This window comes from Monodelphis domestica, chromosome 5, assembly GCF_027887165.1.
Source record: "Monodelphis domestica isolate mMonDom1 chromosome 5, mMonDom1.pri, whole genome shotgun sequence".
NCBI classification, from domain to species: domain Eukaryota; kingdom Metazoa; phylum Chordata; class Mammalia; order Didelphimorphia; family Didelphidae; genus Monodelphis; species Monodelphis domestica.
This window is the reverse complement of record NC_077231.1, coordinates 184,623,005-184,641,730: the sequence shown is the minus strand read 5'-3', so window position 1 is coordinate 184,641,730 and position 18,726 is coordinate 184,623,005. Positions and strand designations below refer to the sequence as shown.

Here is an 18,726-nt window from a genome sequence, read left to right as displayed (position 1 = left end):
CTGAGACTCCTTTTTCCTCTCTCTACATAGTGCTTATGTGATATCATATACTCCCATGGATTCAACTAGTTCTTTGCAAAAGACTACTAAGCCTATATAATCTTCTTGAGCTGGTTCTAAAACACCAGTTTTCTGTTGGACATATTTAAATACCTTCTCAAACTCAAAATGTCTAAAGGAGAATTAATCTGCCTGCCAAAGCTTTCTGGCTTCTTTAGAAGGCTCCACCTTCACCCTAATAACCAATAAAGGCTCATAACTGAACTCTCTACAATCTTGCTAATTCTGTCTTGCTCACATTTCTTAACAGTGTCCACTTCTCCACTTACAAGTGCACTGTTGGATTCCAATTCTCCATTCTTATTTTATCTTATATCACTCAGTCTTATATTCTCTATATTGAAGGCAAATTGGTCTTCCCTAATTCTCAAACCTGCTTTCTCAGTTATCAGTGTTTTGTACTTACCTGGATACAAGTTGAATCCTCAGGCCTTAGCACACTGTGTTTAATACACATTTGTTGCCTTGAAATCCTCTTAGAGGAAGGTAGGTCAGGGAAAAAGAAATACTTGGTATGCTTGGAAATAATTGAACATCTCTACATTTCAAGCTAATGAAACAGTTTATTGTACATAATAAAAGTGGTGTTTCTTAAAAAACCATTTTCCAGCTCCTGGACATCTGCAGAAGAAGATGAGGAAAGGACTCCACTCTTAAGCAAAGTCAGTGTTAGTTTAGTTGATGAATCATAAATCCATCCCACTTTCTACGGCAAATGCTAAGTTACCACAGGCTTCAAACTCCTGTAGCAAAGCATCAATAAATGTATTTTTAATATTACAAACATGCTTATTAGCACAGGAAGATGGAAAAAATTTCGAATGTTACAGCACACCATATGTACGCCGAGCTTTTCTAATTTACAACCAGTGAAGAGTCACAACATCCAAAGAAAGTATTGTAAAATAGTATGACTCACCAGTAAGTGACTTTCTAGTCAAATAAATAGGAAAAATTTCATTTTAATGTCACATTAAATTTTAGAACATTTCAATCCAAGGGGGGAAAACTAAGACATGGTCATAAGTACAGGGTTATATATATTACAATCTGCCTTGTTATAATACATTTGTGGCTGTGTGATAAAGTGTAACTTGGAGGCAGAAAGAATCCAGGCTCAATTGAGTAACTGTCACAGGAAAGAAGGCATTAAATACAATTCTGAAGTAAGTATTTTTGTTTAATTTCAAAACCTCAAAATAGCATTAGATCTTGGCCTTGTTTAAAAAAAGTTTAGTTAAACACTAAGCTAGCTAAATAACTATCTTGAAAGGTTTAAACATAATTAATATAGAAAATACTTTCCCTCTAAACTCAATCTTACATACATGGAAGAGGAAAGGGGGAAAGGTAGACAATTTCTTCAGCAGCATATATATGGCTAAATCCATCAACCACCTTAAACTAGAAATGGTCATTAAAGACCCCATTAAAAAGAATCTGGCAAATTTCAAAAGGTTATCCACTTCATAAAAGACATTAATTAAAGGGTTACATCAAGCAAATATAGCTTTCATACATTTCAATTTTTTCTTAACCAAAAGCTAGAGGCATCACCTCTCTTCAGTGTAAGAAACAAAATATTTCTTTTCTATTGTGATATGCAACCCCTCTTTGAACATAAGGAAACAAAACATTGAAAAACAAAGATTGATTAGCTAAGCCTCGTGCTCTAACCAAACTACTTAATTACAGTGATTTTCAATGGCAAAAGCCCATGCTCAATGGGCAACTTGACAGTTCTGAATACTTTTGTAATATTTTTATTTTTATACATGGACACTAAAATGATCCAGTCATGCAGTGTTCATCTTAAGCATTCTGCATCTCTTTTCCAATTTTGTAACTAAGAATCTTATTCCAGTCAATCTTAGTGCGTGTAACTGGCAACTGTCGACGTAAGGCTTTGAAAGTAGTGTCCGACATAGTCTGGTAATTCTCACTGATGGCAGTCTATTAAAAACAGAATAGAGTTAGAGCTACAAAGGAAAATAAAAGATTTTTTTTTCCAGAAAAATACTTGTGTTGTTCATATTTTAGCATACAATTTCATTGTTCTTTAAGTAGTTGCATTAAAACACTAAAATCTTTTAAAAACTGATGGAATGAAAATTATACATAACAAAACAGCTAAAGAAGCAAAAGTATGTTCCTATTTTGAATAATAAATTTATGGGAAAAGAAATAATTTTCATGGTTTTAATTCTGTATATAAATAGTTTAAAATTTCATTCCTAAAAAGGATTTTAAATTTCTGTCTATATATAACTAAATACTTCTAAGCTATAAACTAAACAGTTATGTTTCAGCAATGTTGTCTGGACATTAATCGATTAATGTAAAGAGTGATATACAAATGAAGTCTGAATGGTTTGGGGAAATTGTCTATTTTCTATGAATTACATAACCAATTACAAAATTAAAATAATTTCACCATCCTAAAACAATAACAATTAAATTTAATGCCTTATTTTGAACTGCAAATAAGGATGGATTAAAAAGGCAACTTTTTTTCCTTTGAAAATACTATCTTCATCTTAAGAAATAAGCATGTATTAAATACCTACATATGTGTTAGGGACCCTTTGGCATTAGAGATACAAAGTCAAAGAATGAAATAATCCATATGCATATGGATCTTAAATTAGCAATTATCTGGTCTCTATTTTTTGAGAAGGTAGGTACATAATCCTATGTATACATCTGAAAAGGGCATCCATTCACTTATATAAAGCAATTTCTCTTCTATAGAATTATAGTATAAAATATAAATATGATCCAGAACTAAAAATGAAACTAGGTTGCAATAGCACTTCCCACTCCTTCTGAGTTTGTTGATATAAGGAACTCCTTATATAGAAACTATTTAGATTCTGCTCACCCATTCCTCTGCAAACTTACAGGGTTCTCCAGTACTGAGTGGTTAAGTAACTTCCCCACATCATACAATTAGGATGTGTCAGATGCTGGTCTTAGAACATAGGTTTTCCTGACTCCAAATCTGGCCCCTTAACTACTGTACCAAATGGAATCTCATTTTCAATGTCCTAATCCAACAATAAGTATAAAGTATTGTTATATTAAAAACCACACCTAGAACAGAGGTGCTAAAATGTCTTAAGAGAACCACTCTTGTTTCATTCCTCAACAACAAAAATTGTAATTGTCAGAATTTTTAAAATGAACAATAATTTATTTTCTTTTGTAAAGATGTTGTTAAGAGAAATAAAAGATGACAGGACCATTGCTGTCACTTAAAACCATGTTTTAAAAAAATGCTGGCCTTCAATAAATGGTCTTCCTACACCTAAAAAACCATACCTGATATTCATTTTCTGCTGCTTCTACAATCTTTATAAATTCTTTTGCCGTTTGTACTTCATTCTAAAGAAAAAACCACAATAAGATAAATTTTAATAATCTTTAAAAATCAAACATTTATATATGAAGATGAGTTAATATATTTGACAACAGTTAGTAAGATCACATGACTCAACAAACCCCTGATCTACATTTGTTCATGCATAAGCCACCAAATTAGATTTAAAGTTCTTTCTCCCTCCACTGAAATCCTGTAGCACTATGTTTTTCGTTTGTTTGTTTTTTTAACACTTACACATTCTATCCTGAATTAGAATTGTTTGTTTATAAATTTTACTTGCCCTAACGAAATAAATGATATGAAGGCAGGGACTATTTCTTCTTTGTATCTTCCATAAAACTTTGCATATATATTAAAAGAATTAACAGGATGTAATTTTGAGTTCCCCCATTATTACAAGGACAGAGAATTAGATAATATTACTGGTTTATGCACTAGGAAATATTTTTAGAAGCCTACATAACAATCATGACACAGGTACTTATTTTTTTAGTTAAGTTTTACTGATAAGGAGGCATTAGAAAATAAAGCAAAATAATTTAAACATAATGCTATAATATTAAATACTAATATAAATTCTATACTTTGGTTAATTAACCATAATGAAATATTTGTTTTAAACTTTCTATTCATAAAATACCTAGATTATTAGACTGAGAGTTCCTTAAGAGTAGTGATTGGTTTTTTCTTCATTTCTTTGTGGTCTGTAGTGCTGCTTAGTACAGAGTTTGTCATAGAGTAAGCACTTCTTTTATTTTACCCAATAAAAAAATCAACTAAACTTTTTAAGAAATTATTATCAGTCTAGTGAAGTACAGAGTAGCTTACAACCACAAGTGTGGTTCATCACCCTGAGAAGCCCTTTTGAAAATGGCAAAGACAGAAGAATGGCAGATAGTTTGTTTACAAATTTTTTATTTAATATTACTCTAAATGCATAATCTTTGCCAAATGATCAAAATCTTGCTATACCAGGAAGGGAAATTGAATTACTTGCTCCCTGACATTCTCTCCATAAATGAAATTGAGAGTTACAGGCTTATGGGTTGGTTTCCCAGCAAATAAAGGAGTTAGTGGATTTCTTTTTATTGTGCAACCAAATACATTAAATCACAGTATTTCATGGATTAGTTCTTGTTCCTCTCATTTTTCAGCACCTAAAGTGATCATAAACAAGACTATCATGAAGATCACTTATTAATACAAGTACTAATATTAATATCTCTTGAAGAGGCTAATAAAGCAGAGGAATTCTATGGAAAACCTGACAATATCCTCTAAACACATGACGACTGGGAAAGAGAACAGTGATAAGTTAAAAAATATGATTCAAAATATGATATAAAACATTTGTAGATTACTTAGAAGCCTCACATTGGTCATTATCTTCCCCTCAAAAAGAGAACTGAAGGTTCTGCACAGGAAAAGGAGCAAATATTACCCCCAAAAAATGAAACTGATTTCTATATTAACAATAAATAATGGATTTCTAATGGATGATGATGATGATGATGATGTGTGTGTGTGTTTAGAACTACTGGTTAGTGTATAGGTAAAAAAGAACATAAAATGTGATTAGAAAATACGGTATGCAGTTACAGTAGCCCCAACCTGACTGATTTTAATGTGATATTAACACTGGAAACCAGAAAATGGATAAAAGGTAAAGGTTAGCTATTATCTTAACCATTTTGTAGAGAAGATTAATCAATAAAAGTCAGTCATAACAATGAAATAAGCCAAAATATTCAGAGAACCCACTTCAATCACTGAAACACTTGATATTTTTGTTAAGACAACATGTGGAAAATGGTGACTAACATCCATTTAGAGTACGAGCTCTCTTGCAAAACATTCCAGAAGAAAATGATAGGAAAAATATAGGTAATTTTCAAAGTTCTTTATAAAAGCAAGGGTTATTTCATTCTTTGTAGTTGTTTCTAGCACATGGCACAAAGTGGGTGCTTAATAAATGCTTGTTGATGATTTTTTAAAAGATGATAATAATATGAGAGAAGCCAGATATAGTTCAGGTTCCCATGTCACTTCCTGAGAAAGGAGACTCAGTGGCTCCCTACTGCCTCTAGGATAAAATACAAAATAATTTAAAGCAATTTACAATTTTGCTTCAGGTTCCTTTCCAGGCTGTCAAATCCAGCCTCATGCAATTATTAGCTATAGGTTCTGGATAAATAATTTTTCTACCCTCTGCCTCAAATGGGTAAAATAGCATCTGTGCCACAGGTATATATAGTGAGGATAAAATAAGACAACATATATAATGCACTGTGCAAACCTTAAAAGTGTTATGCAAGTGTCAAGTATTATCAGAGACAATAAATTATGACAAAACAGGGAGAAGCCGCCTCTAAAGATGTTCACCTATCATATACAAATGTGTTCATGTTTTGTCATAGATCTGCCTACTAGGATCCCAGTGGAAGGCAGCAGGATACTAACAAATTATATAGTTCTGCAAATGCTTCTTGTAAATGCTTCTGCAAATGCTTCTTGGATAATATTGTGCTAATGACATTCTGAATATTATAGTAGTAGCAGCTTATAATTACTGTGCTTTAAGGCTTGCAATAAAATATAGAACTATCAAAAGAGACTTCCCTAATAATCCATAAAGGAAAAACATTAATGGCTGTAAAATGCAGTTATCCAGATATGCAGCTGGAAATCCACTGATTCCATATATTAAGACATATGCTGATAAGAATTATACATGAATAATATGGATCCAGAAATGACTATAAAGAAAAATGTGGGCTGGATCATATTTGTGAAATCATGTTATACTTTCAATTATCTGACAGTCTCCCAGTAATGCTGTTGTGAATCTTGAACCACCACAAAGTTTTAAAAATAAAAATTGAGAGTGATACAAAGGACAATGGAGAGATGCTAAGTGGCTTAAGTAAGCAGTAGTATATTTCCAACATAACAAATACAAGAAGAGGCATTAAAGTTATCAAGTACTTAATGGGAAGAACAAGAGTAAGACAGCTTAAGTTTCTGTACGTTTCATAAAGTGTACAAACAGCTATAGGAAGGCCTTTAGTATATTAGGGAGATCTAAGGATCTTTGGTGATAACATGGACAAAAATTATTCAGAAAGAGAAGGCACAAAAAGGCTGTGAATTGCATGAGGGGAGCCACACCTCCTATTGAAGTAAAAATGGGGTGGTGGTGGTAGTGTTACAGGACACCACACCCAGGAGTATAGTTTGTTGACCCCCTGACCTATACTAATAATAAGATCACTGAACCATTAGGAATTAAATATAACTACTTACAGACACTGTTAGAGAATCTTGTATGTCTTTATGGCTCACTAGTTGAACATTACCATCTTCATAATAGTGAACCTATTTAAAGAAAATTACAGCATTGGCATTATAGAACCATCAAGATAGGAAAAGATTTAATTTTATCCTTTATTATTTATGATATAAATAACTATAGGTCAAATATTTTACAATTAACTTAAAAATGATTCTCAGGAATTGTTCAAATAATGTTCTATAAACTCTAAACATTTTGATCTAAGAGCCAGAGGCATTTAAAATGTCAAAAATCAATTAGCAAAACACTTACAATGAGTTAGAAAATATTCCTTAACTGAGAAACTACTGAAACTATACAAGGCATAATGCTTAGAAGCTGTATATTATAATCTAAAGAACAGTGAAATGGGAGTCTGATTTGTGTGCTAGTCTAGTTCCAGAATTACCTGTGCGATACTGACTTCAATTCTCTAAGTTTCCCACATACACAATTGGAGAGGGGGCTGAATCAAGTGATTACTAATGTCCAACCCCACTCTTGTCATTTTAAATCTTATAATTCTATCACAAATTATATGACAAGCATAAAAAACATGGTAGTTTTTATTTAAGTGGGTTTTAAGAGTTTGTCAGCTATGCCTGAAACAACAAATTGGTTAATGTAAAAATATGTTAGCAGCAAAGAATATACACTATTTTTCTGTACTAATTTATAACAGGTGCCAGACTCAGAGCATGAGGAAAGCCCTATGAACCTAACTGATGAGCTGAACCAGATTAAAATGGAATTGGTAAATGTCTAGCAAAAGAAATAAAAAGACAACAGTGGTTTTCTAAGTCAATATGTTATATACTAGATCATTTCTACAAGTCTGATGCTGGAGACCTATACTTAACAAGATTAATATAAAAGTTTCTTTACTTTAAATAAAACTAAATATATTGATTTTAACTGCTATCTTAACTAATTAATGTTAGCCTACCTGAATTTTCAAGATACCAACCACTTGAGTGGTAGAAGGAGTAATTGTAAACTTCCACTCTGATCTCCAACGACCATTCCTTAAAAATACAAATAGCAGGTGTAAATAAGGTACGGAAATAATGAAATAAATTGTTTCAAGCATTAATCTCATGCTAAAAATGGGTTGAATGTATGTAGGTACAGAAGGAATATACATATTTGTGGGAGACTAGAGTGACACTATGATACTGGAAGAAAATGAAGAAAGAATTCATGGTTATATTCATCTGTTCTTAGGAGCAATGCAAAAACAGCTTAAGTTTTACAATTCAGTGGCACTTTTTTTGACAAAAATATATTCTTATCTTAAAGCCAAACAGTCACTGATATTTTTAAGTACTTTTTTAAAAAACCCTTACCTTCCGTGTATTGGTTCCAAGGCAGAAGAGTGGTAAGGGCTAGGCAATGGGGGTCAAGTGACTTGCCCAGGGTCACAGAAGTGGGAAGTGTCTGAAGTCAGATTTGAATCTAGGACCTCCTGTCTCTCTAGGCCTGGCTCTCAATCCACTGAGCTACCCAGCTTCTCCTTAAGTACTTCTATCATAGCCCTATGTTTCACATAACAGAAAATTACTGCTCTTAAGAAAGTCTAAGAGATTTATCCAAGAGTCATTGAACAGAATTTAATATAGATTTTTTAAATTCTAGATCCACATTTTATCCCAAAGATCAAACTACTTCTACTTAGGTTTAAATGTACCTACAGATATATGTGACTTATATCTGACAAAATTAAGTATTAGGAAGAAGAAAATAATAATTAAGTAAGTAGAAATATCCATTTGCTGGTCATATCTCAAAAGAAACTTCCAATAATATTAAAACACAAATGGTGAAAAAATTTAGTAGGACTCTTTATCTGCTGTCTCAAAGATGATGGTATTAAAGCTTCTCAATAAAAAGAACAAGGTATGCTAACTCTTCAAATATAACCATACAATCGTAGCTCCCTTCCTTTAAAAGCAATTTATATCCTACTACCATTCCCTCATAGTTCAAACTAAATGCTACAATTTGTTATCTGGGTAAATATTTGCCTCCTCCCAATTTAATGTCCCCCCCCCCCCCCCATAATCTCTTTCTTTCTTTTTTTCCATTTGAATTAGTTTATTTAGTCAATTTAGAACAGTATTCCTTGGTTACAATAATCACATTATCTCCCTCCCTCCCCTCCACCCACCCTTCCTAAAGCCCACATGCAATTTCATTGGGTATTACTTGTGCCCTTGAACAGAACCTATTTACATGTTGTTGGTGTTTGCACTAGGATGTTCATTTAGTCTACAACCCCAACCATATCCCTTCGATCCATATATTCACAAGCAGTTGTTTTCCTTTGGTGTTTTTACTTCCACAGTGTTTCCTCCGAATGTGGATAATGAAGTTTTTCTCATAGATTCCTCCTAGTTGTTCAGGATCACTGTATTGCCACTAATGGAGAAGTCCATTACAATTGATTGTACCACAGTGTATCAGTCTCTGTGTACAATGTTCTCCCGGTTCTGCTCCTCTCACTCTGCATTAATTCCTGGAGGTTGTTCCAGTCTCCATGGAATTCCTCCACTTTATTATTCCTTTGAGTACAATAGTATTCCATCACCAACATATACTACAATTTGTTTGGCCATTCCCCAATTGAAGGGCATCCCCTCATTTTCCAATTTTTTGCAACCATGAAGAGTGCAGCTATGAATATTCCTGTACATGTCTTTTTCCTTATTATCTCTTTGGAGTACAAACCCAGCAGTGCTATGGCTGGATCAAAGGGCAGGCAGTCCTTTAGCACCCTGTGGGCATAGTTCCAAATTGCCCTCCAGAATGGTTGGATCAATTCACAACCCCACCAGCAATGAATTACTGTCCCTACTTTGCCACATCCCCTCCAGCATTCATTACTTTCCTCTGCTGTCATGATAGCCAAAGCTCTGGGTGTGAGGTCATACTTCAGAGTTGTTTTGATTTGCATTTCTCTGATTATAAGAGATTTAGAACACTTTTTCATGTGCCTAATAGTTTTGATTTCTTTAACTGAAAATTGCCTATTCGTGTCCCTTGCCCATTTATCAATTGGAGAATGGCTTGATTTTTTTGTACAATTAGTTTAGCTCTTTAAAAATTTGAGTAATTAGACCTTTGTCAGAGGTTTTTGTTATGAAGATTGTTTCCCAATTTGTTGCTTCCCTTCTAATTTTGGATGCATTAGTTTTGTTTGTACAAAACCGTAATATGATATAATCAAAATTATTGATTTTACATTTTGTGATTTTTTTCCTAGCTCTTGCTTGGTTTTAAAGTCTTTCCTTTCCCATAGATCTGACAAGTATACTATTCTGTATTTGCCTAATCTGCTCATAGTTTCCTTCTTTATATTCAAGTCATTCACCCATTCTGAGTTTATCTTGGTGTAGGGTGTGAGATGTTAAACCTAATCTCTCCCACACAGTCTTCCAATTTTCCCAGCAGTTTTTATCAGAGAGTGGGTTTTGGTTCCCAAAACTGGGATCTTTGGGCTTATCATAGACTGTCTTGCTGAGGTCATTTACCCCAAGTCTATTCCACTGATCCTCCTTTCTGTCTCTTAGCCAGTACCAAATTGTTTTGATGACCCCTGCTTTATAGTATAGTTTGAGATCTGGGACTGCAAGGCCTCCTTCCTTCACATTTTTTTCATGATTTCTCTGGATATCCTTGATCTTTTGTTCTTCCAAATGAATTTTATTTTATTTTTTTCTAATTCAATAAAAAAGTTTTTTGGTAGTTCAATGGGTATGGCACTAAATAAGTAAATTAATTTGGGTAGGATTGTCATTTTTATTATGTTAGCTCGTCCTACCCATGAGCAATTGATATTTTTCCAATTGTTTAGATCTAGTTTTAATTGTGTGGAGTGTTTTGTAGTTGTGCTCATATAGTTCCTGTGTTTGTCTCGGCAGATAGATTTCTAAGTATTTTATATTGTCTAGGGTGATTTTTAAATGGAATTTCTCTAATTCTTGCTGCTGAAATGGGTTGGAGATATACAGAAATGCTGATGACTTATGCGGGTTTATTTTGTATCCTACAACTTTGCTAAAGTTGTTGATTATTTCGACTAGCGTTTTGGTTGATTTTCTGGGATTCTTTAAGTAGACCATCCAATTTAATGGTTTATAAGTGACTCACATTTTTCAGCAATTTAAAAAAAAAATCTAGTTCTACTGTTTTATAATAATCACTTCTCCCAGAAATTGAAAAGGACTTGAAGAAAAAAAGTCTAATTGTAATAATTAAAATATTTGTCTTCATGTTTAGAAAATATAGAATATAAAATGTTATACACTTTGGAAAGCTGAAGTCTCATGGCATATTTTCACAAATAAAACATTTCAAAATTAGACAAAAAACTTTAGTATGGGTAATAATTATAAAATTAAAACATATTTAAATAAGAAATTAATGAATACAGTGAATCTAAGTATTGTTTCCTTATTCCACAGAAGTCTGAACAGTTTGTTTCATTTTAGTTGTAGCTTGGACCTATAATTTCCTTAATGTATGTAACTCCTAGAGGATACTGATACTGATGCAGATCTCTAATTGTTCTACAACTAACAGAGTTATAGAGTTGTCTTGGGCATTAAAGGAGCCATAGTCAATATGGGATGGAGGCTGGACCTGAACCCAGATTTAATGACTCAAGGCCAATGTTCCACAATGACTTTAGTTGAATTTGCAAAAGTAGCAAAAGATTAAAATAATGATTTGGGAAAGTTATAACACTAGATAGTATGATTCAAAATAAATGTCACAAAGTCTTAGGATTACCATATAGGAATTCCATTTGTATATTGGCCAAAATTGCTACATTAAATGTGACTATCTTTAGTCCACTGACCCAATTTTCATGTATGCACTTGTGCAATGACTAAATGAACAACCAGTAGCTACAAAACAAAGGAAAACTCACAGGCCAATGTTAGTGGATATACTGCTGGGCCTAGGGTCAGAAAGACTCATTTCTTGTGTTCGAACATGGTCTGACACTTACTAGCTGTGTGATCCTGGGTAAGTCATTAAACTATCTGTCTCAGTTTCTCAGTTGTAAAATGAGCACTGCATCCACAAAAACTCAAAAAATGGGGTTACAAAGAGTCAGACAATACTGAAACAGTTGAAAAACAACACATCTAAAACTCTCAATAACATTGTGCTCAACTAACCAAAGATTACTATGCCCAAAAGGCAAGTGCCACAATGATACTTCCCAAAACGTTAGTTGTTTTTTAACTCCTTATCATCCAGTCTTTAACCTGTAAGTCATTTGACATAGTTGATCATTCCTTTCTCCAAAATATTTTCTTTTTTCTGGATTTTTGTGACACATTTTTGCTGATTCTTTTCCTATCTGTCTAGGCATTTCCATCTCTGTCTGCTTTACTGAATATCATTCACTTCTCAGACTCTATGACTGTAACCCCAAGTTCTGTCCTGGGATCTCTTCTCTTCCCACACTGGTCTTCAGTGAGCTCATTAGTTCCCATGAATTCAATTCCCATATCTGGGCAGATAACTTCCTAATTAATGTATGCACCTTTAGCCTCTTTACCTTGAACTCACAAACAACAAATTTTGTAGGCATCTTAACTTGACATGCCTAAAATACAACACATCATCTTTTCCCTATAACTTTTACCTTTATCTCAATTTTCTATTTCTATTGAGGGCACCACCATAGCCCGTTCCATAACCTCAACTCTTACTTCTTCCTTATCCAAGAAACTGTCAAGTCTTGACAACTATACCTTTTTGACCTTCAGTTCATGTTTTATTACCTTTTGCCTAGATCATTGCAACAAAACTCCTAGATAACCACCCTGCTTCTAATGTCTTCCCTCTCCAAACCATCTTCCAACTCAGGTACTAAATGGATATTGATATTCTTAAAATAAATAATGATCATGCCGCTTCGCTGATCAAGAACATCTAGGCTGCAATTTATTATCTCTAGCTTCCTTCAAGGGCTTTAGCTCATGTGCTACCTCCAAAACAAGGCCTATTCTCGTCTCTCCTTCAATGACTCTGGCTTTACCCACCAAATTACTAGGGATAAATTTTGTATTTACTTATTTTGTGTTTGTGTGTGTGTAGATTTTCCCCAATAAGTAAGCTCCTTGAGGCCAGAGACCAGCACCAACCAGTGTTTGGACTATAATGTAGTAAATACCTAATAAACATTTTCTGAATAAAGAAAAAAAGCTTATTCATTTCTAAACTTGCAATAATAATATAGGACTAATACTAGCTTACATTTATTTAATACTTTTAAGATTTAGAACTGTTTTTTTTCCCCCTTAACCATTCTAGTTTGTGCAGGTATTAAAATTACAATTGGAAAAAGAATTCTATTTCCTATCTTTAGATGAGGAAATTGAAGTTCAGAGAAGTGAACTGATAAGGAGTCAGAGATAATAAGTGTCTAAAAAGCAAGATGCAAATCCAGGGCTCCTAATGATAAGTACAATCTTCTTTTGATTGCATTATGAATAAATAACAAAATACAAGTTATGTAATAATGATTTTTACTTAAGTTCACCTGTAAAGTATTTTGAAATATCTTATTAAAAAGATGTATAAACTAGGTCTTGAGGCTGAATGATAGAGTTTGCAAGTGTTATCCAATTTAATGTATTCAATTTTATGTGCTGGCTGCGGGCACATACTAAACTGGAAATACAGAGATCAATAAGCTGTAGAACTTACTCATAAGGACTGCATGCTGAAGAATGGAATATAGAAGAAATAAGTGTGCAAAAAATGGTGATAAGAGATATTATTCCTTAAGGGCATTCAGACATATTTGACGCCTTTGTGACTTGGCTTCCCAGGGAGATGTCAATCAAAACATACCATCAAATGACCCAACCCTCCAGGGGAAATGTTCCTTTGCAATCAAAGATCTAAGAAGAGAGGCCAACAACTCACAAAAGAAAAATTACAAGAGAATCAGTTTTCCTCATTTTATACTACACCTCATGACAGAAGAAATGACAATTTCCTCCCCAATACAATGATCCTACAGTGTAGACAGTAGAATTGTCATGGAATTAAATATCTGATGATTTGATTGGATGATTCTTAGATATGTTTTACCTTGGGGAAAAAAAAAAGACTATCTCTTTCCCCCTATTTGTAGATATTTCTTCTCCTATCCTAAAACATACCCAACCAATTATTATGGAGTACTTTCTCTTTGAGGGCACTACAAACAATCTTATAAATTTGCAGGACTTAAGGATGTGTTTAAATAATAATGCTTGAAGAATCAAGCATTATTATTTAAACACATCCATATATATATATATATTTTTTTTCCTCTTTCTGGTCAGTTAAGGTTGAATTTCATGCCATACTTAAGATTGGTGTTAATCACTCTTACTAATAAATTTATGTTCAAGGACTAAAGCAGACAGTGGCAAGGATTCAAACAATTTCTCACTCAGTAAACATTGAAGACATAAATTGAACTTACCAAAAGTTTTTTGCTTGAAACTGATGACTTTCTATGCATGCAATAATAGTTTGCTGTCCATCTATGGTTTTACCATAAACCTTTATTGCAAAAAAAGTAAGTCAAAACTTAGTTTAATACAAGAGTATTAGTTACTAAGTAATTATTAAATTATTCACAGAATGCATAATATGCTGCTAGTTACATATGAAAATAAACTGTTCACATGATTGACAACAGAAAACACATGTGAAGAGATATTCTGACTTATTCAATAAATGCTTGTGAAAACAAAATATTGTAAACATCACAAAACTTTGATTATTCAAATAAATTAATAGAAATTTTTATAAAAAAGCTAAAAGAGAAATTAAGAGCAAAAATATAAGCAATAGAAATCTACATCTTCTTAGAAGAAAGGTAAACAATTACTTGCCACTTAATAATTATGCCCTGCTATCACAAAAATTAAAAAATATATGTTCACTGCATGTAGTCTCATTCCTTTTATGCTCTATGTATGTATTCATATATTTTTCAATTTAATTGAAAATGGAATAATAAATCAATCATATAGTACATTGATCATAAAGAGATGAAAAGATTACCACACTACTTTCAATTATGAAAAAATTGTTTAAAAATTATCCTGCCTATTGCTTACTTACTGTGCAGACTCCATTAGGGTAATGTTCTTTCACATAGGCTCTCATGGCAGTTTCCACTGAATGTCTCCAAGACTCAATGGCATTTTCACCTTCGTAGGGTCTAGGATCAGTAGCTTCCTTTCTTAAATGATCAAATTTGAAAGAGACCCTATTTTTGGGATCCAGAAATTTTCCATTTCCTAAATCACCATGCTCTGTTATTAATACCTTTGATAAAAAAAATAAAATTTGGAAAGCATACATTATTTAGTGTCTAAACATATCTTCACTTAACTAATTTCATGAAAATTAGTTCTACACATTATATTGAAAACTTTGAAACAAGGCCTACCAGCTCAACTGATAAATAAAAAAATAAAAATAAATTTAAAAAGGGTGATCATATTATTACTATTTATTCTCCCCAAAAATGCTGATACATAGTATAGGATCAACTTAACTATCTATTATTGGTGAAAACAGGTCAAAGAAAGAGAAATTAACAGTCACTGAAATCTTTGAAAATCATGATTCAAAGAAACAAAAGCCCCATGAAACTGCATTTCAAGAAATCATAAATGAAAATGGCTTGGTTTTACTAGAAGCAGAGAGCTATCCACCCATTACTCCCCAAAAGAAACAAGGAAAATCTCAGAATGTCATAGTCAAAATCCTGAGCCCCATGCTATTTAAAAAAAGAAATTTTTAAATAGCATACATACACATACTGAAGCATCCAGCAAGAAAGCAATTGGAAATATATCCAGGGCTACATAAGACCTAGCAGCTTATAAGAGAGGAGATCATAGAATACAATATTCCAAAAAGAAAAAGAGATAGGCTTACAACCAAGAGTAAGTCATCCTGCAAAGCTGAATATCATACCACTAAGAAAAAAGTGTACCTTTAATGGAAAAGAGGACTTATAAACATTTCTAATAAAATGACCAAAATTTAATAGGAATTCTAAAAAAACAAGAGTAAAGAAAATTCTAGAAAAGTAAATTTATATGAATAACTGAAAGGAACTTTATGATGACATAGTATTCACATTCTTATAGGGAAATATGAAATGAGTGACCCATAACAACTTCATGCCTCTCAAAGGGAACAGCCATGTGCTATGGGATTTTGTTTTTCTGAAATTTTCTCACTTGCCATTTCTTATAACATAATAGTATTCTATCACAATCATACTACAACTTGTTATTTTCCCAATTGATGGGCTTCCCCTCAATTTCTAATTCTTTCAAAACATGTTTCCTAATCCTAAAGTGAAGATTGAGGGAAAAGGAGAAAAGCAAAGAAGAGGAATTTAAGAGAGTTCCTTAGATTATTTCTTATAGATAACTGCGAAATATCTGGACACTTGTTGTATAAATGAAATGGCATATATTATAACGAAGAAAGGCAATTTCAGAAAATTTTGGGTTTTACAAACTGACAGTGAACAAAACCAGAAGAACAATTATATAGTCATATTATAAAGAAAAACAACTCTGAAAGACTTAGGAACACTTATCAATCCTGTTAACAGAGGGCTAAGAGTGAAAAATGTTTCCCAACTCTGACTTATTATATAGTAATCAACTGAAGAGGCATATATTTTTATGGCCACTATGTGGATTTGTTTTAATTGTCTATGGTTATTTCTTTTCTTTTTTTTTTAGAAACCCTTACCTTCCAACTTAGAATCAACACTAGATATTGGTTCCAAGACAGAAGAGTGTTAAGGGATAGGCAATGGGGGTTAAGTGACTTGCCCAGGGTCACACAGCTAGGAAGTATCTAAGGCCAGATTTGAACCTAGGCCTGGCTCTCAATCCACTGAGCTACCAGCTGCCCCCTCTATGGTTATTTCTAACAAGGGTTTCCCCCCCAATTCCTTCATCTTGGGGAGAGGAAGGTTAGCAATAGGGATGTTAACAAAGGAAGTTGTTAAAAAATAAATGCCTAGAACTGAACCAAAGGAATCAGAGGATGCACAAATTAACAGGACTGTTTCTAAAATAACCTGAAGGGGGCTGCTAGGCGGTTCAGTGGATTGAAATCCAGGCCTAGGATGGGAGGTTCTAGGTTCAAACCTGATCTCAGATGCTTTTAAAGCTATGTGCCCCTTGACAAGTCACTTAAACAATATGCACTTGAGATAAACATTTTCACTATTATGGCTTTACAGCAGTATGAATAAAGTGTTATAATATGAAAAAGCAGTATGAATAAAGTATTATAATATGGAAAAGTCAACATGTTAAACAGAAAAATGATCACATCTTATTATTTCCCATGAATCATACCTGTTCTTCATAACCTTCAATTTTTACTGGAGTAAACTGGTCCAGGTTATACTGTGCAAATGCACTAAGAAAGGGAAAAAAAGGCAAGTTACTTAAGAATTTATTCCAATCATTTTTTTAGGTTAAATGCAATAAATGATGCATTATTATATTCCATACAGAAAAATAACTAAAGCTACTTAGTAGGCTGCCACAAATGATACTACTCCCAAATACACTGTTGTCTTCAGAGGTTAGTGTTTTTTATTCGTAATTTTTAATTAAGAAAGTTCTAAAATAAGCCTTTTAATAAATTTGTTTCTTCGTGATTTAAATACCTAAAAGAAAAACAATCATTTTCTATTAAAACAGAACTTTTCATTAAAAAAAAGCACAAAATCTAGAAATTGTATGATATTACAAACATCACATTGACAGAGACAAAATATAAAACTTCTCTGTTTTATCTAAAATCTGGGAAACTTTCTTCGTCCTTAGTCAAGTGTCAAGGCATCTATTTTTCGTATTTACTTTATGAAACAAAACACTTTCTGTTGCTGGTTACAACATTTTCAGAACTCTTTTTGAAACTGCTGTGAGAATACAGTTTTTGTCCTTTTGAGTAGCTTTAACTTTTAGAAAAAAGCAGAGAATATTCAAAAGTATATCTGATAAATAATGGGGGTGATTTAATGGGGGTGATTTTCAGTCAAATTCCAATAGACATTCATTCTGTTAAGTTTAATCATGTTTCTATGAAAATGTTGCACATCAAAAAAAATTTTTTTTAAATCAAGGATTTAATTTGTTTAGATTTCACAAGAAAGGTGGGAAAATAATTACTCTGCAATCCTGGAACCAAGAAATGGACACATCAAAATCATGCTAATAAAATGTTTCTTTCTTTAATATTAGTATAATTGTTAATCTGCCTTAAATTCCTCAACTATATTAATTGTAAAAAGAAGATCACGTATCTCCTAGGGTTCTTATAAGTTTCAAATGAAATAATATTTGCAAAGTACTTAGCACAGAGCCAGGCCTAGAGATGAGAGGTCTTGGGTTCAAATGTATACTCAGATACTTCCTAGCTGCGTGACCCTGGGTAAGTCACTTAACCCCCACTGCCCAGCCCTTACTACTCTCTTCTGCCTTAGAACCAATATGTAGTTGGTTCTAAGGTAGAAGGTAAGGGTAAAAAAAAAAAGGAATTGCCAGAAAAATAAAACAAGGTAATTTCTAGTAGACTACTTAATCTCCACTTATGTGTATGGCCTTGATAGGATGCTAGCAGGAAAAAAGGCTGGTATGAATTATCAACATTATCTGTGACAAATCCTTAGCAAGATTTGGGTCTTTCAAAGTTTCCATTGGTAACAAGATATATATTATAGTCTAACACAGTGATCCTCAACCTTTTCTAATTTTCATTTCTCCCAAATCTTTGTAAAGATCGACAGTAACTAGGAATACTGAAAGTACTTATTAAGGGAGTGAGGTTGGTAACCTAAAAAACTGCTTTTGTAACCACACTCTCTTCTCTTAGTTGGAAATGT

At 32.9% G+C, this 18,726-nt stretch overlaps 1 protein-coding gene across 1 annotated transcript in view; it reads right to left on the bottom strand.

Moving 5' to 3' along the window:
* Positions 1 to 557: 557 nt before the first annotated feature.
* CAPZA2 (capping actin protein of muscle Z-line subunit alpha 2) overlaps positions 558 to 18,726 on the bottom strand; it is a 50,781-nt gene continuing 32,612 nt past the window's right edge. The window contains 7 exon segments of the mRNA NM_001168689.1: positions 558 to 2,013; positions 3,382 to 3,444; positions 6,746 to 6,817; positions 7,720 to 7,798; positions 14,269 to 14,348; positions 14,916 to 15,122; positions 17,192 to 17,255. Coding sequence (NP_001162160.1) covers positions 1,873 to 2,013; positions 3,382 to 3,444; positions 6,746 to 6,817; positions 7,720 to 7,798; positions 14,269 to 14,348; positions 14,916 to 15,122; positions 17,192 to 17,255 — 706 coding nt within the window. The 3' untranslated portion in view covers positions 558 to 1,872.